Genomic DNA, 27,178 nt, shown 5'->3' on the forward strand with positions numbered 1-27,178 from the left:
GTGGAAACTGCTTGTAAATGTAGAATAATTACAGGCAAAACCATAGGCTACAAGTCTGGCCACTCACCCAAATATATTCTGTGCAATAAGTGAAGTGTGCTCCATGAAAGCCATATTTCTAGTAACGTGAGTAGGCTTACCCCAAAACGTTAGAAACGTTATAGGCTATTCCCCATCTGCGATTGTAACGTAACATGTAGATTGATTAGACTTAATGTAACATGAAGGGTTTTGCCCATGTTTTGTCCTGAATAATATACACACGACTGAACTGAACTATGTTAGAATAAATAGACTAGTTTTACGACTGAACTTTACAACATGAATGCATCTATTGCTGGATGGGTAGTGTGACCACATTATTTGCTGAGCGCTATAGCCTACGTTCACTAAACGTAAGTGCTGAAAATAGGCCTATAGTCCCAGGTCTGTTTATGTGGAATGTTAATTATGTTGGAAATGGGGAGGTTTCCCAATCACACTTTAGTTCATTTATGGTAGCCTATTTGGCCTGCTAATCTTAGCACAGTTCTCTTGGAAGAGTTTTATGTGCTCAATGGGCAAATTCTCGCATGGTGTGATGTGATGTCCTCATGTGTCATTTCTGATGCACTTTTGTAAGCATGTTTGCAAAACTGCTATTATAGTACTCTTAAAATGTGAAGCCTACTCATGATTTTGAATACTTTATTGACAGATATTTCCATGAAATGGTTAATTATTACATATATATTATAAGAAGTAAGAAAACACATTTGTTTTCATAGCATTACAGTAACATTGCAAGTAGGTGACTCAGTGAAACCATTTTATTGTGCCTACCCAATTTACTGAGCTGACTTTTTTTTGTACAGTTTTAGTACATTCTTGAACACCTTTAATCTCTGAGCACTTGGATTTAAGCAAAGAGAGAAGCTGAAATAAAACATGTCTTTGTTTTCAAACCAATTGGATTGTAGGGACAGTTGTTGTGACCATCTTTTTGGCACATATTACTGGGATACATTTTGCCTGAACATCAGTGATGACAATAAGGACTGCAGGACTGATACATTGTCATAACCTTTGATATGAGAGTATGAAGCTGACTCAAAATTATAAAAAATATGTGTACATACATAATATCATTTACATTGTAAATCTGTGTGAATGGCTTGTCAGGTCACTGATTTCAACATTGCACAAATCATAATAGATTCATCTTCACTGGTTCTCAAGAAAAACATTAACTCCAAAACATTTTTGCAGCTTACTTTGGTTTTACAGGTGCATCGGGATCTCTGGGAACCTTTATTAGAAACAAAAATGAAACCACCTGCCATTCTTCAAAGTGTGCCATTTAATATTTGTTTTATTACACATATTACAATACTGTTGAGAGAACAGTTTCACACTTCGCTTTAACCCTTCATTCTCCAAGGTGATTTGCTCAGCAGTCACCAAGTAGCCTAAGATCTGTTTCAGTCCATCACCAGTTTGATTCAGTTTTTTAAAAAACAAAATTCAAGTGATAATAACATTGGAAAATGCCCTCTTAATAATATATCCATTTTCAATATAATAAACATCATAATAATTTAAAGTAGTGCAAAATAAGTAACACAAGCCGTTATGTTCAGTACAGTTCAGTATACATCCAGACATCAAATGATCAAACATAAAAGTAGGGCTAATACAAGTATTTTGTTAAAAATGAAAACAGTGGGTGCAGAATACTGTGTAGTGATCTCGCAAAACCCCTCAACAAGGTGTAGACTTACTGTATGTTGCCTGGCTAAACCAGGTGAGGAATGAATATTTTAGAGTAAAACATTTTCTGTCTGTTCATTCCATCAGTCATCCAATAAATCAAACATCTTTAAATAGATGTTTTTATATATAATAGGATACTATGCAAATGGTTGATTACCAGTGAATCAAAAAGAAAAATGAAAATATTAATAGTCACCAAAATCAACCTGTCTCTTTATGTACACAGAAAGACTTACATTAATGTTTGATGGGTAGTGTCCTACTGTCAGTGCCATATCATTCTGTTAGGATCAGTCACTGGGTAGAAACTGTACAAACACCACTGCTAGGTCATTGCTATTGAAGCTCTACAAAAATAATATCAAGTCGTCCACACTCTTTACAGTGCTTGCAGAATTCTTCTGAAGACAGATATTTACAGCAGGTTCAGTAAGGGCGTACAGGGAAAAAGGGAGGCGGGACGAGTCACAGGAGAAATGGAAGGTGCCGGAAAAAAATACTTCCACAAGGCATAAAAGGCTTGAATTCCTCCAGGCTGAAAAATGCAGTGTTTTAAATGGAAACTTCATACTCTCTTGTCTCCTGTAAATTACAAACATGTAGGTTTTTACAACACACAAGAAAATGACTTGAAGAAGTCGTGCAGTCAGGATTGATCTCCTTAAAACAACAGAACAAAGATCAGGCCACTAACCAAAGCCAGTGATATGAGAACAGAGCTGATATGAATGTTACATGAATTCAACTCAGAGAAAACAAAATGGAGAAGCCCACCCACCACAAATATCCAATGACTTCTGCTTCAAGTGTTCCTTCTCAAGTTCAAATCCCTTTATTGAGCCTCTTAACAAAAGCTAAAAAAAACTCCCACATGCAAACCCATTTTAATGATGCAAATGTACATTTCTTTAGACAAAAGAAAATGGCAAGGCAAAAAACAATACATGGAATACAATAGTCTAATAAACATTAAGTCATGGTTTGACAAATGAATATGAGATAACAGCAAATGGCATCTTAACATGGTGTCATAATAAAGATGGAAAAAGGAACAATATTTATGTTTCACACTAGCAATGGGAGTTATGTCAGTTTCCTTAGTAGGTACTGGTATGGCCATAACTTTATGTATAACTATTTGTTTATTTTTTTTTAAAGTGCTCCCTCTTGCCTAATAATCATGCTCAGATGAGCTGTGTGTGAACAGCAGTCGTCACAGATATAAATCGGTTACACCACCGGGTGGCTCAGCAGCACATGCGAGACATTTCCATTTGCACCTGTGAGCAAGGTGACATTGCCATTGTGTTTGCCTCACCCCACCCCAGCTGACCCCGTACCGCTCAGCGCTCCAAAGATACACACATCTGGGAGCAAGAGGCACATGTGGATTTTAGTTTGGGCTGCTCAGATTCATTTGAACTGTTAGTCTAAGCATAGCCATCGCTCTCAGGAGATGTGCACAATCCCACTGAAATCTAGTGTGAATTATTGGTCTACTAGACCGCTCGGTATACACAGATTGGCAGATGGATTTGAAAAAGAAAAGTGTCTGGACGGCTTAGAACAGAGTGGCTGATGGGAAGAGGTGAAGTTATGCGGTGGTGTCAGGGGGCCTCACCTCGCTGTTCTTCAGGGGGGCAGTCAGAGGAGGAACACAGACAAGAAGCAGTGTTAGCAAGGAGAAGAGGCAGGAGAAGAGAGGGCTTATGGGGGCGGGGGGAGCATGGGATGAAGGCATAGCAAGTCCTTGCCATGGTTGTCCACAGAGAAAAGAAGATGGTGCACTACAAATGGGTTTCTATATTGGCTCTGACAGGAGTGCTGAGAGACTTCAGGATAAGTGGAGCATCCTAATTAAATCAATATGGATTTAGTTCGCTTTTAATGAGACAAATAATACTTGAAATGCCAGAATTGCCCAAATAGGCCTAAATATACTCCCAATGTAGCAGGATGACTGCATACATATTATTTTGCACACCAAGATGTTATTTCATGGTTATTTGTTTTAGATAAACCTGCAACATGGTGACACACATGCTGTTTTTCAAAGCATAATTTTCTTCAGATGTGAGAATAATGATCAAACCTGAATGAGATATCCAGTATTTGGTCTCACAAATTGGGATCAACATGTTTGTCAAATTACTATTTAACAATGTATTTTGTAACAGTGTATGTTCCTAGACCACAAATGATATAATGATCCTTACATAATCATGATTGTTTCTAGTTTCTTTAAAAATAGATTATGGCCATGCAAAGCCTTCTTTTGGCCGTTGTTCAAACACTTTATAATAATTGTGATCTTCAAAATTTCTCAATGTTATTTTAACTTTCTCACACGCACAAAACCCAGAGTATTGACCATCCTCAAAAGCAGGTGCCGGACTCTCTGTGCTGCCCCAGCGATACTTACTGCTGTGTCAAAACTAGGGTTATCAAAAGCCGAATCTCCACTGATGTGGTCGTACTGTGGGGAGGACGTAGACAATCGTAAGGACTTCCCTTGGTACCTGAGGGGGGAAGGAATCATCTCTTCATTATTAAGTAGTGGTAGGATCTAAGCCTGAAGATTCCCACATGTTTTAGAGTTTTGATTTATTTCTGCATACTACACTTGGATTACCTTGAAAAGTAGAAGTAAATTCCTAGAATGACCGCAGTGATGATGGCAACAGGGATGAAGACAGCGATGGCCACATTAGGGCCCTCAATGTTGAGGTAAGCACTTGCAACTGGTCGGGGAAAAAATATCAACAGAGTTGTTCAGAAATGTAGAGCCGACAAGGCACAACACACGAGGCACTCACAATAATTAAGTAACCAATACAATGGAGCATTTTTTCAAGTGTTTAGAGAGGACAGTGAGAGTACTTACCATCCAGTCTCTGCTCATTAATGTACTCGAGTGCGGAGCCTGGAAAATTATACAAAATTTTAGGCACTACAAAATTCAAGTATGTACACACATACATATGCACCAAATTAAACATGTCTGCAAAGGCTATATTGACAAGTCCATACCAGAACATTTCTAGACATGCTGTGTGTTATAAGCAAAGTTCTTTTAGGCAAGTCCCTCCACTCGGCGGCCATATTTTAATGCTTTTTGGCCACGTATCAGGCATCTATTTCGGCAGAAATGCGCGTGCGCAAGGCTTCACGACACAAACCTTGCTCCAGCAGTGAGATTGCAACACATGATTGGCATGATGTATTCACACCACATGATTGGCACAATGTATTCACATGTCGACTTTTTTGCCATGGAAGGGGCAGGATATGTGTAAACAACTGCGTTACAAACTACTCCCATACATTTCTGCAGGATTCAGGATTTTTTGAGTGCTGTGTCTCCTCATTAGAAAGTCTCTCTTATAGGTGTTCCCGTTGCAGTACCCACCTTTGCAGACAGGGGGAGGGTTGCTCCACCATGAGGGGCGTCCCGCCACACAGCGGATTTCAGGCTCTCCCAGGAGCTCGTAGCCCTTCTGGCAGGTGAAGTGCAGCACCTCTCCCGCCTGGTAGAGGCGCTTTTCGGGTCTCAGGGAGCTGTAGGGTGGGGTGCCTGGGTTCTTGCAGGGTTCATACGCATCAGCTGTGCATCAGAAAAGTATACATTTAGCCCACACCAGATGCTTTCCCTCCCAATGCAGCTTGCACGGACGCAGACACATAATACACCTGCGGGCTAAATTAATGACTTTAGATAGACTAATATTATGCACCGCTAACTCTTCTTCCATAACGAAAAAGTTCACACAAAAACAAGTCTTTGCATTGCATTTAATGTCGAGAAACATTCTAACACACTCATTCTTGTCCACATATATCAAGATGCAAGACCCATTACAACAGTATATTTTTCTTTCAGATCATAATATAGAGGGGACAAGCAGGGGACTACGAGAGGAGTGTTTACTCACGAATGCATTTTGGGAGCCTCTCGCTCCACTTGGGCCCGGAGGAGTCTCGGTTGTAGCAGGAGAGAAGGCTGTTTCCAGAGAGCGAGTAGCCTTTGTTGCAGATGTACTGGATGGTGGAACCCACTGTCATACGGGGACTGGACATCACGCGGCGACTGTGCTCCACTGTTCCCGGATCTGGACAGGACAGCACTGAAGACACACACAGACATAGATAGGGATAAATATTCAATTACCACCAAGCAGAGAATTAGACATTTTCAAATGTGCTCACAGTGAGGTCAAGTGATAAGTGGTGCCATTTAAGTTGTTTACATTGATGTTTGCAGGAGTATCAAACAAGTAATAGACAATACAAATCTCTTCTTTATTGCACAATCAAAATTACATTATATTATGTACTTTTATGACTTTAAACCAACTTTATTCATTATAATAACAAAATCCTTTTGTTTTAACTATGTTGTGATTTCTTTCAATGACTGCCACATAATCCTATTTTAAGTTATGCTTGCTTTGTTAACTGCACCACTAGAAGGAGAAAACAGATTTGGAAAACAAATTTTGATAAATAATTTTACCTATATGTGCAATTCCCCTACTCACCACTAGGTGGGGATGCAGTTATATTTTTTTTATCTGAGTCGCACACTCTCAAAGCACACATTACCATTACCTCCAGTATCCATTTAATATAAAAAAGTCTGGCAATGCTTCATGTATTCAATCTCTTTTAATTAATAACTAATAGGGTAAATTAAGTTTAAACTTGAAATGTCTAGACAAATTTGTTTCACACAAATTGCATAAACATAAAACACTTTGCAAACAAATATGAGAATAATGAACAGCTCCACTCCGCTCCGCTCCTGTTTCAAATAGGTGTGAAGAGAATACGTAATCTGGGCTTTATAATCAGGATCAGCCGCAGATGGACTTTTACCGAGGGGCACGGTGGGGAAAGCTGCTCCTCTCATTGGACATGGAGCACAATGTGCGCAGTTTGCAGTCTGCTCCACTGCTCCGTCAAACTCCCACACGCGCAACTGTAAGCACTTGTGAACTCAGCTGAACTGCACTGCACTGTCTCTGCTCAAAGTCAACCCATCTAATCAGTCTACACAAACACACACACACACAAACACACACACACAGGTACACTACACCTCTGTCTTTGTTTTTTTAGGTATGCGCCCCGCAGTGTGAAATGGTGGCCATTCCTCAGGTCTTATTCTCCCTCAGCGAGCGTGCACGAAGAGGGAGACGAGCGTGGACAGTGTGTGTGTGTGTGTGTGTGTGTGTGTGTGTGTGTGTGTGTGTGTGTGTGTGTCAGAGAGGTAACCCACCCCTGCCTGCGCCGGTCTCCAAGCTGAGCCCTGAACACACAGCGCTGTGTAATAAAGAGATTACGGCCGCCTCCACCTCGCAGCGGCGCCCCCGCCAACCCAATTCTCTCCCCGGCAGGAGAGGGGCCAGCGTGTTAATGATGTTTGTGAGTGAAAGCGGCCCGGCGCTGAGCCTGTGGCTCCGGGGAGGCCGGATGCGGAAGCGCCCTGCCGGAGCAGTAGACCCCGCTGCAGGCTCTTTTGTTGGCAGGAGGGGGGGGGGGCAGGGGGGAAGGGCCCAGGATCTGGGTTTGGGTTGGTCATGCCTCTCTGATTGTTGTATCCGCGCTTGCCGCCAAATATGTGTGCCTGTCTGTGACTGCGTGTGAGTGCACCTGCATATGTGAGTGAGGTTCTGGGACTGCGTGTGTGTTTGAGTGAGAGCGAGTGTGCGTTAGTGGTGATGTGTGTATGTGACTGATGTTCTGTGTCTTTCTCGGTGTGCCATCTGTGTGAGTGAATGTGTGTGTGTGTGTGTGTGTGTTTGTGTGTATGTGTGTGAGCGTGCATGTGTGTGCTGATGGGGATGTGTGTATGTGTTTGATGTTCTGTGTGTGTTTGTGTGTATGTGTGTGTGTTGATGGGGATGTGTGTATGTGTGAGGGAGAGCGTACGAGCCAGGAAACCGGGCCAGGTCATTACCGCCGCCTGTCTGTCCTGTTCACACTCAGCCCACCTCTCTCATCGGGATTCCGAGTGGCCAGGGGGGACACAAGAGACGCTGTCAGCGCAGCACCGGCAAAGACACGACACAGCTGTCACCCCCCCCACACCCCCCTCCTCCTCCTCTTTTAATAAAACACTCAGAGAGAGGAGAGGTGGAGGCTGTCACAGGAGTGGAGGTGGCGCTGGAGAGAGGGCTGAGGGTGGGGATCCAAGAGCGGGGAAAGAGGCATGGCTTACAGAAATAGTGTGCCCAAGGTGTTGGGTGGAGTGCAAAATGCTGGGGAGGAGAGGAGTGTGAATTGAAAGCGCCCCCTTATCTCCAAAGGCTCGCCGAGAGAGCAAGTTATTACCAAAGAAAGCATCCCACTCGCTCTCCAGTGTCTTTGACTGTACATACAAGAGGGATGGAGGAGAGGCAAGCAGCCACTTGCTTGTACAACTCCAACTCCAACTCCAACTTGACAGCCCCATCTTGGGTCCGCGTGGCACAGTGTGGGCATCTCAGAGCGGGCATAGACGGGGGATTGTAAAAATCCTGTGATAGCTCGAGTGTGTGTGGAGAAAAACAATAGGCAGAGAAGGGGTTGGAGGGGAGAGAGATAGAAAGAGAGGCTAGAGTGGAAAAGGAGGAGGAGGTAGAGAGAGATAGAAAGAGAGGCTAGAGTGGAAAAGGAGGAGGAGGTAGAGAGAGATTGACATGACATATGGGGGTCAGAGGAGGAACAGTGCATCAGGCCGCAGTCGGATTTCCCCATCGTCTTTTCCTCTCCACCTTTCCCTTGACCTTGATGGAAAAAAACGCCATGAGGTCAAGGAAAGATGTGAAGGTGAATTCACAAGGAGAGATAGAGGCAGAGAGAGGGAGAGAGGGAAGGAGAGAGAGAGGGAGAGAGATTGACAAATGGGGGTCGCAGGAGGAGCAGAGGGACAGGGCTCTCTTACCTCTCTCACAGCTGGGCAGGTCTCCGCTCCAGGTCAGGTCCCACTGGCACATGAGCATCTCCGTGCCAACCACCTCAAAGCCCGGGTAGCACTGGTAAGTGACCACTGTGCCGTGGACCAGCTCGGGGTGAGAGGTCGTCTTCCAGCCGTTGGTGATCTCGGGCAGCTCGGGACAGGTGTCATTGCGCGGCACCTCTGCAACAGAGGAGGATGACACAAAGGACAAGAGAGGAGGAGGACAGGAAAGAGAAGAAAAGAGGGAGGGAGACAAAGAGATGGGAGGGGGAGAGAGAGCGAATAAAGGAGAGAGCCAGAGGAGAAAAAGAGGTGAAGGAGAAGAGAGAGAAAACATCGGTGAATAAAAAAAGGGCAGCAAGAGTAGACTCACATGAATGATTGGAAAAGAAACCTCACAGCTGGACACCACTCAGTCCATTATTTCTCCAGAGAGTCTGATAACACGTCTAGCGCGCTGGGTTATAGATAGCCGCCCGTACAATAGCGGCGCGCTCCGTCTCTCAGTGACCAGAAACACAGCAGACAAAGGGGACACATGCTCTCCTCGGAGCGAGCGAGCGAGCGAGCAAGAGAGGCAATCCAGCGGAAGGCAGCAGTTTTGTTGTGATTATGAAAGCTGCCCCGTGCCAAGGGTGAAGGGCTGCCACGCTGTTTGCTGATGCCTATTCATCACATGGCAACGCAGTGGAAGGGGGCGCGGTGCTCGACGAATGTGTCTAATCAGTGCAAGCCCATGCTGTAATTGGTTATGCCTCCAATAGGCCAGAAATTCGGTGCACCTGCCACCTGCGATACTTGGCCAGGATTTTGTTGTTGTTTCTTTTTTTTTTACCCCTCCTATCTCTCCCCTCTTCTTCCTTTTCATCAGACGGGGCGTGAAATGCCTGCAAAGCATCCAGCTTTCTCTCCCCTGTGAGTCATCAGCATTCAGCTGCTCTCTCTCCCTCCCTCCCTCTCTCTCTCTCTCTCTCTCTCGCTCTCTCTCTCTCTCTCTCTCTCTCCCTGGCGAGGAATTCATTACTTGTTATCAGATTTTTATTTATATGTAGTTTGGCACCAGACCTATGCTGCTGCGGCAACTGGAGTGTCTTGGCGGCTCCAGGAAGATCTCTCAGTCTGGGGCTTGTGTGTTGCTCTCCATCCTCCTCTTCCTCTTCCTCCTCCTCCCCTATAGAGGCACCCGGTCCTCCAATTTACCGCCCCTCACTTTCCTACCCAGCTCCCTGTAATGATTTCATATTAGGTTGGGAGGATCTCTCCGTGGTGTCTTCTGCCATATCTCTAACAAGCAGCTAATTAGTGTGCTTCACTTTTAATTAGCACGCTCAACACAGACTCCAAAAGCTGCATAGAGGCAGTCTGAGGAGCAGTTTATTTTTATAAGTAGGAGAGGGGTGGTGGTGTGGGATGGGAATGCAATGGACACGACCTTTAGCAGGCCTGCTGTCAGGGGGTCAAGGGCTACAGATGCTACCCATGCTTCCAAGGCCAAGGCGTGGGGGGCCATGCAATGGACTGTATTTTACTGGTGGTGCTGGAGTGTGTGTGGGTGAAAGGCCCCATTTGGAAAGTCCCCTTGTCCTTCTATACAGAAGGAGGGCACCACAGAACCGGGTTGGTGTGGGATGGACATGAACTGGACAGGACCTCAGGATGAACCTGTTTACTGACCACAAAGATGTGGATAGAGAGAGCCCAGAGGAATATTTAGCTGTCTTCTCTTTATCTCACAGACCCAAATAAGCCATTATTAAGAGTCTGCTGTATTCTGGCCTGTTTCTTTTAAATTGTAGTATTGAAAAGATTGAAAGAGGACGAGCATTTAAGTTGACTGGACTTGGGTTGAGACAAGAGAGGAGGGCTATATCTCAGCCGTTGACATGAAGAAATCTTATATTCGTGCTAAATTGAGCTCTAGGCAGAGTAGAGATTTGAGGCTCTTTTCCTCTGGGTGGGCCCATACCGAAGAAGTGCACCACAAATCCGTTGTTGTAGCCGTAGATGTTGGTGGCGGGGTCGGACTGGAACTGGATGGTGACGTCGGCCGTAGTGGTGTAGAGCTTGAAGTGGGGTCGCGTGCCGCCGTACTGACCCAGGATCTTGGCGGTGAGGTCATCGCCATCGTAGAAGGTGAGCAGGTCATTCTTTCCCATGTGGAGGCTGTGGAACATACACACACACACACACAGAACTCTTTAACATTCTACTTCAGCATTCTGCCCTCTCCCCTCTGTGTCTGCCTCTTCCTCTCCTCTGCTGCTCTCCCCTGATTCCTCACCTTTATTTTCCAACACATCCTTTTTGTTATTATTTATCCCACAGCTTTTTATGTATGGATTTTGCATTTTGTGTGTGTGTGTGTGTGAGAGAGAGAGAGAGAGAGAGAGAGGGAGAAAGAGAAAGAGACAGAAACAGAGAGATAGAGAATGTCTATATGTGTGTGTGTGTGTGTGTGTGTGTGTGTGTATGTGTGTGTGTGTGTTTGTGTGTCTATATATGTGTGTTTATTTAATTTAAGATGTCCACCTGCTTTTGAAAGCAAACACGCAGCTTTTTAAAAAGCATTTCCAGCCGCCGCACTGATGAACCAGGAAGAGAGAGAGAGAGGCTTAGAGAAAGAGACAGACAAAAAGAGAGCGAGAGCATTGACGTCTTGGCGCCTATTGAACCCCAGGCTCCCACCTGCCAGCGTGGCCCCTGCCTCCGCCGCCTCTCACCTGTATTTACAGGCTGGGAAAAATCAATCCCACTCTGCAGTGCTCAAGCTCCAATAAGCCTATTCTGTCTCGGAGATGCGGCAGTCTCTACAGCTGCGCCATCACAAAGACAGCATCTTTTTTTTTTCTTTCTTTCTTCCTCCCTGGGCACCCTGGGCAAGATCCTTTAGTTTGTGTGTGTGTGTGTGTGTGTGTGTGTGTGTGTTTACTTCTGTTTACCTGTCTAACGGCAATCGGATGACATTTTCAGTGATTGAATCCACTTCATTCTCCTCAGTGACCATTGTCAATGGTGCGTTTGAAAGCGCTATTTCATTTTAAAATAGACGCTGTTAAATGTTGAATGTGTGGGTGTATACGAAAAATTCAGATGTCCCTTCATTAACTCAAATACTTAGAGGAGTGAGGATTTTTTACTCCATGGCTTTTACTCATTCTATGGCTGAGCTGTGCTTTATCTCTATCCACATCAAAGGAAGGTCATCTTGGCGGAGACGGTCGGTCCATACTACAATGGCCCTCAAATCTCCAGAGCCCAGAACCGTCCAAAGAGTTTTAAAGGAAACACTCCAAAATACTCAAACAGGAAATAATAGAAGGAAGGAATTCAGAAAAATTGAGCGCACAGTGATGCATAAAATTCACACTGTGTATAGTGTCACGTCCCACTGTCTAGGGGTTTTGTGGGACATGAGCAAATGATAGATGGCAAAAACTACTGCGGAGGATCAATGCAAAAATATTTATTTATAAAAATATAAGAAAAAGTATTATAGAACAAAAACTAAGGCTACAACAAAAGTCTAGAACGAAAGGCCTCGAGCACAGGCCCAGGCAATCCCCAGCCTATTCCTCTCACTCCGAGAGCAGGCAGGAGCGACGGAGACAAAACTGCTGGAACGAGTGGCTTGCGCGAAGCATCGGAGCGGCGTAGCGTGGCATGGCAGCAGCAACCTCAACCAAAATCCCGAAAGCGAGTGAGCAAACGAGCGAGCTTCCGGATGACGTCAGCCGGCACAGACCAAAGCAAACAAACACTGATAAAACATACAGGGACGTAACAATAGGAACAAGTCAAAGAAAAAAAAAACTGGTCAGGGTTTTGACAGCATGGACACCATAGCTCTGCCACCAATGGTCCCCAATGTGGCGCTGTCCCATAAGAATATGCCCATCACAGCCATAGAGGCAATGGTCCACTCAGATAGGGAGAGCTGACACGCATAGTCTGTCTTGTCACTAATTAATCACAAGTGGCCAGTGATGGAACTCATTACAGAGGGGAAAAAGAACAATTAATCATCCCCGCTCTCCCCTCTTTCTGCGGAGGCAAGGCTTTTCAGACGGCATGGAGGCAGATTGATGTCCTGGGATTTTAACGAGAGCAGGTGGCGTGTGGAGTTATTCGGTTCCTGTGTCGCTACAATTCTGATGTCTTTGTAATGGTGTGTTTAATGTCGGTCTATGCAAGACTTGTTATTGCTACCATGTGGGTTCTTAACATGTCATTTATTGGTACAGGTACAGTTGGGCTATATATGCTATGTTTATTGTTATTGTGATGGAGGGGTGGCAGGTGTTTTGTATACTACCGTATATAGTATGTACTTTTTGAAGGCTGGTGTAGAACTACAATATTGTCCCGCTGAGTACGTTCACATACACATACCCACATTAATACTGGTACATTCTGAGCATACATACATACATACATACATACATACATACATACATATAAACATACATACAAACATACATAGCCTACATACACTAGCACTCACACATACTCTTTTATGATGTGTGCACAATCCAGCACAACATTATTGTGTCCACGTGTACATTGTGTATGTACTCTACTCAACTACACACACATACTCAACAGACACACACACTCACTCTCACACACTCAAAGACTTAGGGGAAAAGCAATCAGAATCAGATCCAGCTAACCCCTGCTCCACAGCATGACAAAAGACACTTTGGTGGGCCGTGTCTCATTTTCCATCAGGAGTGTTTCTCAAACACAAAAGCACTTCATCTGCACTGAACAGCCGACGGGGTCGAAAAACAACAAGCGTCATTGTCTCAGCTCATATCGAATTTGTCGCGATAAAGTCAAACTCGGCTTTGCACATCTGCGCGCCGTGTCGGCCGCGGAAATCAATCATGCTTTCCATTTTGCTGTGGGTAATTGGGGGCCAAGCAGCGAAGCTGCGAAGGCACCCATTGAGTTACTAGCTTTTCCTATTATTACACTTCTGCCATTGGAGTCTATGGCAGCCCATAGAACGCCTGGCTAAAAAGTTCAGATTTTTTGGCAGAAAGTTTCGGGACACTCCACTGACCACTCACACTCATTTACGGACCTCTAAACCCAGCCATCTAGCGCCACCAACAGGTCAAAATCTGGCCGAAAATTGAACCGCTGGGTCTAAAGTTATGACATTTGGCACACTGATTCAGCACTGTCCCATGATGACTCTCACCAATTTACAGAACTCTATGCCCAACACTCTAGCGCCACCAATGGGTCGAACCTGGATTGCATTCACGCATGTGACCATTGAACGGTGCGTCCGATTTTCACATATCAGGCACCGTTGGAATCCCTGGACCGACCTAATTTCAATGAACCCTATTACGTCACTTTCCGCCATATTGGACCTCCGTCATATTGGATTTAGTCCAAACTCTACAAAAAGTTTCAGCGGTCAGAAATTTCATCCGATTTTCATGGAACTTGGCGGAGATGATCTTCTTCCCGAGCCGCACAAAAGATACTTGTCAGATTTTTCAATTTCATTTTTGTTTGCCCGTGACAGCCAATCAAATATGGCGATGAAGCTGCCAAACAGGAAGTGGACTAACATCTCTGTGGCATTTTGAGCTAACATAACAAAACTCGGTACCATTAGTCAGGACACTGTCCCAATCTCTCACAGCAATTTTTATGCATACATTGAATACTCTAGCGCCACCACCAGTTTAATGCTGGACATGCGTTCATGCGCGTATTCCTTGACTCTTTTGTCTGATTTTCACAATTGAGGTAGCGTCTGAATCCCTGGACCATCCCGAGTTCATCGACTCCTATCCCGTCACTTTCTGCAATATTGGACCTCCGACATATTGGATTTAGTCCAAACTCTACGAAAAGTTTCAGCGGTTACAAATTTCATCCGATTTTCACAGAACTTGGCGGAGATGATCTTCTGCCCGAGCCGCAAAAACGATACTTGTCAGATTTTTCAATTTCATTTTTGTTTGCCTGTAACAGCCAATCAAATATGGTGATGAAGCCGCCAAACAGGAAGTGGACTAACATCTCCGTGACGCTTTGAGTTAACATAACAAAACTCGATACCATTAGTCAGGACACTGTCCCAATCACTCACAGCAATTTTTATGCATATACATTGAACACTCTAGCGCCACCACCAGTTCAATGCTGGACATGCGTTCATGCGCGTGATCCTTGACTCTTTTGTCTGATTTTCACAATTGAGGTAGCGTCTTAATCCTTGGAACATCCCAAGTTCATCGACCCCTATCCCGTCACTTTCCGCCATATTGGACCTCCGCCATGTTGGATTTAGTCCAAACTCTACGAAAAGTTTCAGCGGTTACAAATTTCTTCCGATTTTCTCAGAACTTGGCGGAGATGATCTTCAGACCGAGCCGCACAAACGATACTTGTCAGATTTTTTAATTTTAAGTTTATTTGCCCGTGACAGCAAATCACACATGGCGACGATGCCGCCTAACAGGAAGTGGGCTAACATCTCGGCTACGCTTTAATGTATGAAGTCCAAACTTGGTACAGGGACTTGGTATCTGATTGTGAGGACGCACTAGGAAATTGGCATCATTTGGCCTCTATAGGGGGCGCTGCAATACAGGAAGTGAGCTTGTATCTCAGCAATGCTTTGATGTACGAAGTCCAAACTTGGTATAGAGACTTGGTACCTGATTGTGGGGATGCACTAGGAAATTGGCGTCATTTGGCCTCTACAGGGGGCGCTGCAATACAGGAAGTGAGCTTGTATCTCAGCAACGCTTTGATGTATGAAGTCCAAACTTGGTACAGGGACTTGGTATCTGATTGTGAGGACACAGTAGGAAATTGGCATCATTTGGCCTCTATAGGGGGCGCTGTAATACAGGAAGTGGGCTCATATCTCAGCAACGCTTCGTTGTATGAAGTCCAAACTTGATACATGGACATATTAGCTGATTGTGAGGATATGCAAGGAAAGTGGTCTCATTTGGCCTCTAGGGGTGTTGCAATAAAGAAAGTGAGCTCACATCTCAGCAACACTTTGGTGTATGAAGTCCAAACTTGGTAGACGGATATGGGAGCTGATTGTAAGAACGCACAAGGACATTGGTGTAATTTGGCCTCTAGTTGTGCTTTAACAAAGTAAATTAGCTTATTTCTCAGCCGTTCTTTATCCAATTGCCATCAAACTTGCTGTGAGTGCTTGCTCATCCCATGGCAACGCCATTCCTGCTATAGCGCACTGCTTGGCCCCCGCATTGCTGCTTGCAGCTATATTTTCATTTGGTTTAATCAGAAAGCGTGGGCTCGGCGCGACTCCACTCGGCCCATGGCACAGCTGCCTCCTCCAGCCCCTCACAGAGCATTACGCTTTCAAGCCGTGAAATCCGGGAGGCATCCTTCCCTCAAATCTCTTTCTCTCTCTCTCTCTCTCTCTCTCTCTCTCTCTCTTTCTCTTTATCTCTCTCTCTGTGAAAAAAAGAAAAGAAAACAAATGCAATTTGTTTCAAGAAAAAATAAAAGCAAAAGGGAGAAAACCAATGACACAGGGCTTGTTCTCCGCACACAGAGGACCTGGGAGATGTAAATGGCAGCAGATACTCCTCTGCTCTCCACGCACCCCCCGGCACAGGAAGTCCGAGGGCCATGTTCATTTATCATCCGCACCAGTCAATGGCACGTATTAGGATTTCCTCCAGGAGGAAGAAGAAAGGTGGGGGAGGAGGTGAGGAGCCCCTCTGGAGGATGATGAAGGAAAGCAATCCTCAAGAATCCACCAATCACCTCATTCAGGAGTCACTCAGCCACCATCCCCCCCATACGCACGCATGCATGAACACACACACACACACGCACGCACACACACACATACACACACACACCACTACTCACACATGGCTGTGCATGTGGGGCTTTTTGAGGAATGGGGAGCTAGTGTTTTAATGACCATTAAAAAAAAGAATATGGTGATGGCTTGCCATGCAGATAAATCTGCCTGAACGACCCAGAGGAAAATCCTCTCGTTCTCATCAAAGCTCAAAACAACAGAGTGACTGAGGGCTGCCTGAGAGTCTGAAACAGTCTCTATTCTCCTTTGAAATGTCAGTTCAACCCCATGCCCTTGAAACTGAAATTCAAACACTTTTCTAAAACAATAAGAAAAAAAAAAACTTACATGTGTGTATGAGCGTGTTTATGTGTGAGGAGACACACATACACAAACTGGCATGCGTAACCAAGAACACCGTGAGGGACACACACAGTACTCATTGACTAAACATGGCAAAGGATCAAATTTAGCCCCTCAGCCCGTGGTAGTTTTCTTTTCTTGCATTAATAAGAAAACTGAGAGCAACGAGTGCAAATGTAATGAAACAAAGCCCTTCACTCAAGCCGACCTGCAGCAATGGCAGCCTTTCAAAACCACACTGGAGTCTTACTGAGCACTGCCAGCATTATTTAAGGTGCAGGAGTGTGCTCATACAATCATTAATACGTTTTTTTTTTTCTCCCAACAAAGAAACTGAACGAATGGGTCATTGTTCTCAGCTGATATCCATTTTTAATTACAGAGTTAAATATTGGTCTAGCTCCGAGCCAGCACTCTGGCGAACTGCCGAGCGCCTAGCGGAAAAAGCATGATTTATTAAGAGCGAGCCAAATGTCATGCTTCCCCGAGGATAGCTCCCACACCCCCACAGTGACCTGTTCCTGAGCCAGGCTCCGCCACCCACCCCGGGGGCACAGGGAGTGAGGGGGTGGGGGGGGGGTGGGGGGGTAGTTAGAAAGATATAAAGTGGAGGTGAGACAAAGACAAAAAGAGATGATGGGAAGAGAGATGCTGAGGGAGGAAGAGAGAGAGAAAGAATGGGAGAGGAAGAGAGAGAGAGAATTGGAGAGGAGGTGCTTAAGAGATAATAGAGAGGTGTGCACATAAAGCTAGACTGGACTGGCATAACTTGACTTATTATTTTATAATATCTGTCAAAAATCATGATCCATGTTTTACTGCTCTGATCCGTGTCCTCTACCCTTTTATGATCTCTTTCACTTTAAGTTGACGCGTGTGCCACTAAATCAGATCATCACCGTAACGCCAGTGTGAACGAGGCTCTGAGCGGCTTCATCACCTAAACTACGCGGCTAGATTGAGATCCACTGCACTTGTATCAGTTCCCCAGCTCTCACTGCCACAAACAGACTGAGCCATGGGCAGGTGTGCAGGCTGTCACCTGTGCTAACCCCCCACCCCCACATCCCCCACAGCAAATGAGGTGCAGCACTCACAACAAGAGTCACGCACGCCTTCCTGTTTCTGGTAAATTAATTAATCATCTGTCATTACGCACTGGGTTGCCTGGTAATTGTGAGCTCATGGTGTGTGTGTGTGTGTGTGTGTGTGTGCGTGTGTGTGCGTGTGTGTGTGTGTGTGTGTGTGATGAATTATTACAGGGGAGAAAGACCATGCTCATTACTAGCGTAAAGCATTCTTAAAGCTCTGGAATGAGGCCCTGCACACCATACACAATGGGGGTCCCAGCACAGATCTGTGTGCCTCTGGTCTGAGTACAGTCTCAGGCTATGGAGAAAATGGCCTGTGCTCGCAGAGGAAAAGCCCCTGCTATTCACAAACACATTAGACCAATGGCAGCGAACAGATTTTTTGCTAGGCGAGCCGTGTGAGCGCTGGGGTGGTTTAGCAGGGCCTTATGGACTCTCGCTGTTTCTTCCATTTGCTTTCTCTCGCTCTAACTCTCACTCTCCTCTTTTGCTCTGTCCTCTCTCTCTCTCTCTTGCTCTCTCTCTCTCTCACTTTCTTTCTCTCTCTCTGAGGAGAGCGTAGTCTGTGGCATGCCCCCCCCCCCCCTCCCTCATTTTCGACCCATCTGTATTTCTCATTTGATGCGCCCGGCTGATGATGTCCCATATGCTGTTTGACAAATCTGGTAATTTACAGATGAAGGAGGGAGGCGGCCGGCTGGCTCGGCACAGCGTGGCCTGCTGAGGCGGGGTGACCCAGGGCAGACCCGGCCCAATCCATCTGCCTCACCCGGGCCTCTGCGCTCCATCAATAGGAGCGGCTTGTTCCCTCCCGCCTCTCCTCCCGCCTTTGATCGACTCAGCAGTTTAACAGTATGGAGAAGCCAGTTGGTACTTGTGTTGGAAAAAAAAATCCAGGACGGAGAGAGAAAAGAGCAATAGAAAAAGGGTTGAGAACTAAACACAACAAAGAGAAAGGGGATGATAAGGAAGGAGAGGAAGAAAAAACAACTCAAAACCAAGGGCTCTTTCAGGTGGCGCGGATATTTCATTTCCTCTATTGTTGAGAGAAAAAGAGAGAGAGAAAGAGAGAGAGAGAGAGAGAGAGAGAGAGAGAGAGAGAGAGAGAGATAAAATGAATGTGAGCTTGAGAGGCGTTGGCAGTGGAACATCTTCTCATTTCGCCTCAGCAGACCTTACACAGGCGGCCAAATTTTCATCAGCAGAACCGATAACGGGCAAGGTGCCCCCACGTGCCTCGGTCATCCCCGAAGGCTGTATCTGCTCTCATCACCTCTCGCAAGCCAAACCATCGAGAAATTAATTACGCCGACCGATTCCGACGTGAAAAACATCTAGGATGCCATTTACTACGTCGCAAAACACAATGTACCCGCTGTGGCGCTCGCAGGGAAGCCAAAAAAAAGAGAAGATAAAGACGAAGAAGAAGCAGAAGACAATGGCAAAAGGAATCCTATGCAAATGAGCGAATCTTAATTAAGGGAGGCAAATTATTGAATGCATGAATAATCTATCAGGGCCTGACACAGCAGGGCCTCCTGTTCGGAGGCTTCACCTGACGGAGTGATCACAGAAAACACTCGTTTTTCCCTGCTCGACATAATTGATTCGGTGGAGAATCACCTTTGGAAGGAAGGGGGGGGGAAACGAAATAATTAGTTCTCCGTTGAGTTTGTTATTAACCTTTGTCCGCCTGCTACTTATGTGTTCCACTCATAAGCACAATGTTCTTTCATCTTCCTTCTCTACACCTTTAATCCAATTTCTTTAAACGTGCCACGGCCATTAGCTCTTTATTCTCTCCATCAATTCAATCTCTCTCTCCATTTCTCACTGTGTCTTGTTCTGTCGTTTTGTCTCGCTCATTTGTCGCAGTGTCTGTCCCGCTTTTGCACGGCGGCGGCGACGACGCAAGGGGCGACGATCTGGCATTCATGTTTCTCCTGATGGGCTTGCTCGACACGTCTGCGAAAAAGACACAAAAGAAAGAAAAACAAAGTGGGAATTCTTGCACTCTGTTTCTCCTCCTCCCCCCACAATTCCGCAGGCTTCCTCAGCAGCTGTGGGGTACAGAAACAGGCCAGGTGATAGAGCCATTCTGTGGGGAGCGTGATGCGAATGCGAAGCCAGGCATCACAGGGTTTGACACTAACATCTTAAGAGTAAGAGAGAAAACAATCCCTCTGTGACCAGGCAAGCTTTATCTGTCTTTACTATCCCCTCTATGCACGCACAGCGGAGCCACATCTGACTGCGCACAGGAGAGAAATCAAAGCACCGGCAAAAAGGCAAAGGCACCGACTGCATTCTTCCCGTCAGGGTGCTCCTTGGCAGCCTGGCTAAAAGTGATCATCCAGCCAATGGAACTGATGAATAGTCCATGCAAATCAGCAGATGTGAGTTGCAGAAAGACAGACGCTGGACTCTGAGAGGGGGTTGGACATAAGCAGAGAAGCACAGGGATGGGAAAAATGTATAATGGTTCTGAGCTCTGTGAATGAATCCAATTATGGACATGGATATTGGCTTCTGTTTTGATGCCCCTGAGAAATTTGCAAGACAGCTGTGGACAAATGCATCTAAATAATCTCAGAACTAACCTCAGAGCTGTGAATTGACAAGAAATGCCATCTAATTCAGCGAGCCAGCTTGAATCTGACACTTGGGGGACACTGTAATTTCAGTAATATAATGTCCAATATTGATACCTGTCTGTTCTACTCAGAGTTCACCATTTGTATTACAGGTAGCCTAATGATATAGAATTGATGCAGATGTAGTAGGTTGCTTCTAATCCTGTAGCAAATCAACATGTATTTCATCTGTCAAAGGAAATATGTGTGTGTGTGTGTGTGTGTGTGTGTGTGTGTGTGTGTGTGTGTGTGTGTGTGTGTGTGTGTGTGTGTGTGTTTGCATGGTATCAATACCTGACACAGAGACTGGCAGGCAACAAGTCAGATTAACATCACTGGCTCGTTTCCGTTAATCCCCCTCACTGGCCTACAGTATCTCTCCCCCCTTTTAAGACTGGTGATATACTGGTGAATCACACAGGCTCAGGCACGTACACTTGGATGTCCAGCATGATCCTCTTGTCCTCCTCCACGTGGATGCCCCAGATGCAGTCCTGGCCTTTGTCGTACGCCTCAGGCCAGTTTGGAGACAGCACAACCCCAGCGGAGTCTGTGATCTCCCCACTGCAAACAGCTAAAAACACACACTACATGTTTTAAACACACATGCTTAACACACACACACACATGTTACCTCTCTCTCTCACACACACACACACACACACACACACACACACACACACACACACACACACACACACACACACACACAGACTCACACTCACACACAAGCATGCATGCTCCCACACATACAAATGAAGCATACAGGTCCACCTACACACATGGCAAGTGCTTTTACATGGCACACAGCAGAAATACCTACAGTACAAAGTACAAACCACTCTCTCATACACACACACACACACACACACACACACACACTCACACACAAGCATGCATGCTCCCACACATACAAATGAAGCATACAGGTCCACCTACACACATGGCAAGTGCTTTTACATGGCACACAGCAGAAATACCTACAGTACAAAGTACAAACCACTCTCTCATACACACACACACACACACACACACACACACACACACACACACGCGCACACACACACACTGGGAGATGTACATTCAGTAGGTGTAAATGAAATTATTGAAGGGTCATCTCTGGCTGGGTTCAGAGGGAATTCATTTGACGGAGACCCAGAAATATTACTTCTGAGAGGAGCAATGAGTCCGACTCAAAGAGGGCCCCATGGGATTTGCACTTCATCTCTCACTGGCCCTCCACTCTTCCATCTTGTATGCCACACATTTTATTTTTCTTTTCTTTTCTTGAAGAATCAGACAATGGCTGTTGTTTGTGACCCCTTGGCTTGAGCCAGCCCAGATTAAATCCCTTTCGATCCCGAGTCCTCTGGGGCACTTTAGGATGTGGCTGGACCGACGGGCCGGATAAGATGGTGCTGTGCGCGGGTGGATACAGGGCTCATGGGAGAGGCAAACCTGCACTAATACCAAACATGCGCCTCAGGAAGAGGCTCAGGCGAAAGGCTCTCATGGGCCGTGGCCCTGTGGCTAAGGCCTGCCCAGGTCACCAGAGCACAGGTGGATTACTCCGTAAAGGCTTTAGAGAGATGGAGGTGAGATGGAGGTGGATGAAGCTGTTTTCTGTGACGCATGTGTGGTGCGGATGGGATCAGATGATATTTTTTATGTGTGGACTGTTTCTGTCTAGTTATCTTGTCCATCTCGGAATCTTAAAATGGATCAGGCTGGAACAAGCACACACACACACACACACACACACACACACACACACACACACACATTCATGCATGCACCATAAGAGATACACACACAGTCCAATACACACACATATAGATGTATGTCTACAGGCACCATAAGAGATGCACACACGGTCCGATACACACACACATATAGACGTACCTCTACAGGCAGGCTCGGTCTCGTTCCACTGTGGGTTGTTTGGGTCCATGCACTCGATGATGACAGATCCCTGCTCCAGGGTGTACCCGGGGTCGCAGGTGAACTCGGCCACGGTGCCCACTGCGTAGGTGCTGTCGCTGCTGGTGAAGTTGCCATACTTGACAAACGGCTCGTAGCAGTGTCCAGGCCCAAAGGCTGAAAGGAGAAAGCATTAATCAGGACAGACAAAACAAAAAGATAGACCTACTGCTATCATAAACCAAACTAAGCATTAGAGACCTAGATCATTCCAAGCAGCACCAACGATGATGATGATTTTCTTTTTTGTTACTAACAGGAGAGTGCTTCAAAAGCATCCAGATTCCAGAGCTATTTTTTTACCAACCACTGCAGTGTAGAATCACTGAAAGGTACTGCTGCCGAGTAAACAAACCCACTCAAATAAACAAACAAACAAAAACGCCTGGTTGAGCTTTTAATGTTTCCTGAGTGGAGCTCAACGCAAGTCGACAGGGACCACACTGCAATGAGGATGTTCAGGCAGCAGCACTAAAGTGTCTGATGTTTGCCATTGATATGCCTGCAGGTGCTTCCCTGTTCTAGCACGCCCCAGACTGGAGAAATTTGTAACATTTGAGCGTTTGGTCCATCGCGGAGGTGCTTTATATTCAACACCAGGTCCATGTTGGAGCGCACACAGGTGATTCAGCCAATTATAGAAGCTCTTTCCCATCTTAGCACCAGTCACATCACCCATGCATTATTCAGATTGGCAACAGTAGATCCTCAGACTATTTCGCCCTCCATCGCGAGGAGGAATTGATTCATTTTCAACCCCATTCCAATGATTTCCCTGGTATCGCATTATCAAATTCCATGTGATTAAAAAAAAAAAGGAGAAAAGGGGGAGGGGGTGGGGGCAGCTGGTTCTGAGAGAATCTGAAAATATGCAGGTGTGCCGGTTGGCAAAAGAAGTTCATGAAACTCAGCAAATGAGCCTTTTCTAAAGTTGTGGGTGAGAGAGTGCATTCACATACGGCACCAGCTTAATTTTTTATGACACGAGTCAAGAGCTGGGATTTGCAAGGCCCTCATAGCTTATTAGTTTTGATAACCAAGGTCAAGCAATGCAGGGGAAAACAGCAGAGCTGTTTATGAATGCTGACAGGGCAAACAAATATTAAAATGTTTTCACTCCAAAATCAGCCTAGCATATCAAACAGGTATTGGATTGAATGCGAGAAAATTATGCATTTCTGGAAACATCTTTTGAAGGGTGTAAATTTATCATATTTTTTGTCACCTTGTGCCACCAGTGACTCATGCAATAAAATGTGCAAGTATATTCTAGTTTATTCTAAATAATACTTTCATTACAAACATATACATTTAAAACATAGGAAAAATGTGATGCCACTATTATTAATAACCATGCCAAATAAAACATTTATTTACAGCTCATACCTCACAATATGCTACAGAATGGCATTCATTCATATGGGCAATATAAATGTGAAGGGTTTTTGTATACACTTTTCCTGAATGAGCCACCACACCATCTGCAACAGTATAAGTGCTGTTCTGTAGGCTACTAATGAACGACTGCCTACAGACTGAGCCGTATTACATAATGGACTTAAAGAAAGCCAAAAGGCTATATACATTTAATAACACTTGGAAAATGTAATTTGATTGAGCCATTAAAAAATGCATGTAATTGGAATCATCCTCCAATTATATCAGCATCCAATTATAAAATCCTTTTTGCATTGTATGGCATATGGCAGCTTGTGCCCGATTTTATTATTTCCATTCCTTTTATAAATATAGAAGTGCTAATACAGTGTATGTCAGGAAATATATTTTTTAATGAATATAGGCTTGAAGAGAGGAAAGAAAAATATTTCAAATGCCAGAAACAATGGTGTGTGTATGTTTGCTCCAAAACTTCAATGTAACTGCCATGAAGGATGGCCTCATTCATTCTCTCTGATTACCCATTAATTTATGCACTGATGGATTTGATTTGGGACACAAAACAGCAGGGGTGCCTGCTCACACACTGCAGTGAGGAGAGAGGAGGGGTACTGGTATGTTTTAAGCTACCAGACTCAAAACAATGAAAGTGGAAGAGGGGCCTCTAGGGGGCGCAGTGAGGCTTGGTGCCTTTGTGCACACGGGAGCCCTGGACCTGGAGGAGCATGTGGGGCATGAGGGCCTAAAATCTCCAGCCTTCCAAAAGGCCTCCCTCTTTAGTAAAATTGAAAAGGTGCAACAACTTAAGAGGGGAGGGAACTTTTTTACTTTTTTAACAATTTTACTAAAGAGGGAGGCCTTTTGGAAGGCTGGAGATTTTAGGAATTTGGATTTCACATCTACGGACTCTAAGACCCAATGGTCTGAATGAAGAACTGGATTTGAGACCTTTTATTTAAAAGAAACTTCATATAGACATGTTTGAAAGTGTTGAATGTATTGAAAGTGACAATCTTGGATATTTGTACTAAACATATATTTGATGTACTGTGATTGGTGACTGTGATGAATTGGGTGAAGACACAGTGTGTATAATATGACTTGTTGGATGTATGATATGCTGACTGTTTTGTCAATTTTGTAAATGTTGTGGTTTGTGAACACTATTGTTGCTGTGGTCGTCTTGATGATAGGCTCCCCTTGTATGTTGTGGTTAGGTGCATCATAATTGATTGTGTGGACCTAGCTTGATTACACACATGGTAAGATACCCAGAGTGCCCTTGATTGACACCTGGTGCTTTAAGACTGGATGTGCTAGTGTCCACATTAGGAACCTTGACAAAGGCTGACAGGCCGAAACGTTGGAATAAAACAATGAAGAGATAGAGTGTGCGGCGACAAAGTTTTTTCTTAAAACTGATTCCTACCCAAGGCTGTTTTGATCAAGAATAGGAGGAAGAGAAAATGCCTACTGGGTGAGAATGTAGAATACCCACATGTTCATTCAGAGATACAGTTTGTAAAATATCCCAAATATCAAGATTAGCAATTATTTTTGAATTTCATATTTTGAATGTTTTTAATTCATTATAATACATTGACAACAACATTATTTTTTAACATCAGAATTGCTTAACTACTATATTTTTGCCGTTGTGATTATACCAGCGGAGGTTTACCTTCATATCTAATGGCCGTGCCAGTGGAGGTTCCAGATCCATCCGTGGTGAGCTCCACAAACAGGTGCCTGGAGCTGCTGGCGATGCCCTCGTTGGGCAGGTACTCCACCTCATACGAGTCATACAGCGGGGGAGAGTCGATGTGGTTCCCATTTTTAATCAGCAGTCTGAACACAGGTAACAAAAGATGGCACCCAGGTGTCTGCTGATTAGACACATGTCAAACACTTTGAAACAACCTGCATAACGAAAAACCAAGAATTTGCCTCTGTGGTACTAATCAAGGGGCTGGCTCAGTGAATATGCAGACCAAAGTCAAGTTTCCCCGAGTCTAAAAACCCTGGAAATGTCAATGCAAGGTTATTCTTATGTACTGTGTCTGCTACAGGTGATTCTAACATGCCACTGACAGAGAATGTTAACATTAATGTGCTATTATGACCATATGCTACATTTCTTTCGATCTGATTGGCTGCTGCTGGCCAGAGCATAGTGTATCTCTCCCAGTTCACCCGAAACACGGGAGAATGATGACTACAAAGAAGGCCAGCAAGTGGTCTCATTAAAAGTCCATTAGTTGATTCTGCCCCTGGACATGGTGGGCATTGCTCATAAAATATAATTCAATCTGCCCCTTCTGAGATTCAAAAAGGGCGCCTATTCGCTCACTCCATTTGTGTGAAAGGCCCTTGATTATTTCAGTTCACGGAACAATAAATGTAGCCCTGCTCCTCACCCCGTCAATCTGCTCCATCAGTATTAACACACATTCGCACATGTTTTCCTTTTCAAGCCTCTCCTGTGAAATCAAATACCTAACATCAGCCTTGGTCAGTCATAGCTGTGGCACTCAACATGTGTGTGTGTGTGTGTGTGTGTGTGTGTGTGTGTGTGTGTGTGAGCAAACGTAGGTGTGTGCACATGTAAAAGAAGCGTCACAACGCCTGCAGAGAGGAGCATCAGGGGTCCCCAAAAAAACTCTTTGCTGCCTGAGGATGATTCAACTAATGAACTAATTACTCTCCCCACTACTGCGAGCCCTGTGGTTTTGCACTAGCACGTAGAGAGAGAAAGAGAGAGACGACAGCAGGTAATACCGACCTGTCATCGTCCTCGGCAAGGGCCACTTTCTCGAAGTGGACATGCAGCCGGTGGCTCTCGGGGGCCTCCAGAATCCAGTGGCAGGTCAGGTTGTTGCTGTAGTTGCCAGGGAAACCGGGAGAGACGATGCGTCCCACCGTGGCGTTCTTTACCATCCCTCCACAGGAAGCTGGGAGGAAAAAGGGACAGACAGAGCACGTAGCACGAAGGACAGAGAAACGAGAGAGACACACAGGTGTGAGAGGAGCAAAGGTAGCAAAGCTTATTTATTTCCATGTTTATTTTCTTTGTACTTCTTTCATTTTTTTTCCCCTGTGCATCTGTTTTCCTTCTGCAGAGACAGGGGACCCCCAGGAGTATTGAAACGGTATTAGAATGAAAAAGTAAACGTAAGCTTGACACTCATTTTGGATA

General features: G+C 45.0%; 1 protein-coding gene across 1 annotated transcript in view; it reads right to left on the bottom strand.

Annotated features, from left to right (window-relative positions):
- Positions 1 to 2,226: 2,226 nt before the first annotated feature.
- sez6b (seizure related 6 homolog b) overlaps positions 2,227 to 27,178 on the bottom strand; it is a 77,482-nt gene continuing 52,530 nt past the window's right edge. The window contains exons 7-18 of the mRNA XM_076283124.1: positions 26,765 to 26,933; positions 25,664 to 25,830; positions 22,507 to 22,701; positions 21,040 to 21,178; positions 10,659 to 10,855; positions 8,678 to 8,872; positions 5,685 to 5,876; positions 5,162 to 5,356; positions 4,637 to 4,675; positions 4,385 to 4,493; positions 4,175 to 4,271; positions 2,227 to 2,334 (exon numbers count right to left, since the gene is read on the bottom strand). Coding sequence (XP_076139239.1) covers positions 2,305 to 2,334; positions 4,175 to 4,271; positions 4,385 to 4,493; positions 4,637 to 4,675; positions 5,162 to 5,356; positions 5,685 to 5,876; positions 8,678 to 8,872; positions 10,659 to 10,855; positions 21,040 to 21,178; positions 22,507 to 22,701; positions 25,664 to 25,830; positions 26,765 to 26,933 — 1,724 coding nt within the window. The 3' untranslated portion in view covers positions 2,227 to 2,304. The remainder of the gene's footprint in view (positions 2,335 to 4,174; positions 4,272 to 4,384; positions 4,494 to 4,636; positions 4,676 to 5,161; positions 5,357 to 5,684; positions 5,877 to 8,677; positions 8,873 to 10,658; positions 10,856 to 21,039; positions 21,179 to 22,506; positions 22,702 to 25,663; positions 25,831 to 26,764; positions 26,934 to 27,178) is intronic.

The sequence above is a fragment of the Alosa pseudoharengus genome, unplaced genomic scaffold, assembly GCF_046254945.1.
Source record: "Alosa pseudoharengus isolate Yale_2024_CS ecotype anadromous, Long Island Sound unplaced genomic scaffold, YU_APseudo_1.1 YU_APseudo_1.1_scf_13, whole genome shotgun sequence".
Taxonomy (NCBI): Eukaryota; Metazoa; Chordata; class Actinopteri; order Clupeiformes; family Clupeidae; genus Alosa; species Alosa pseudoharengus.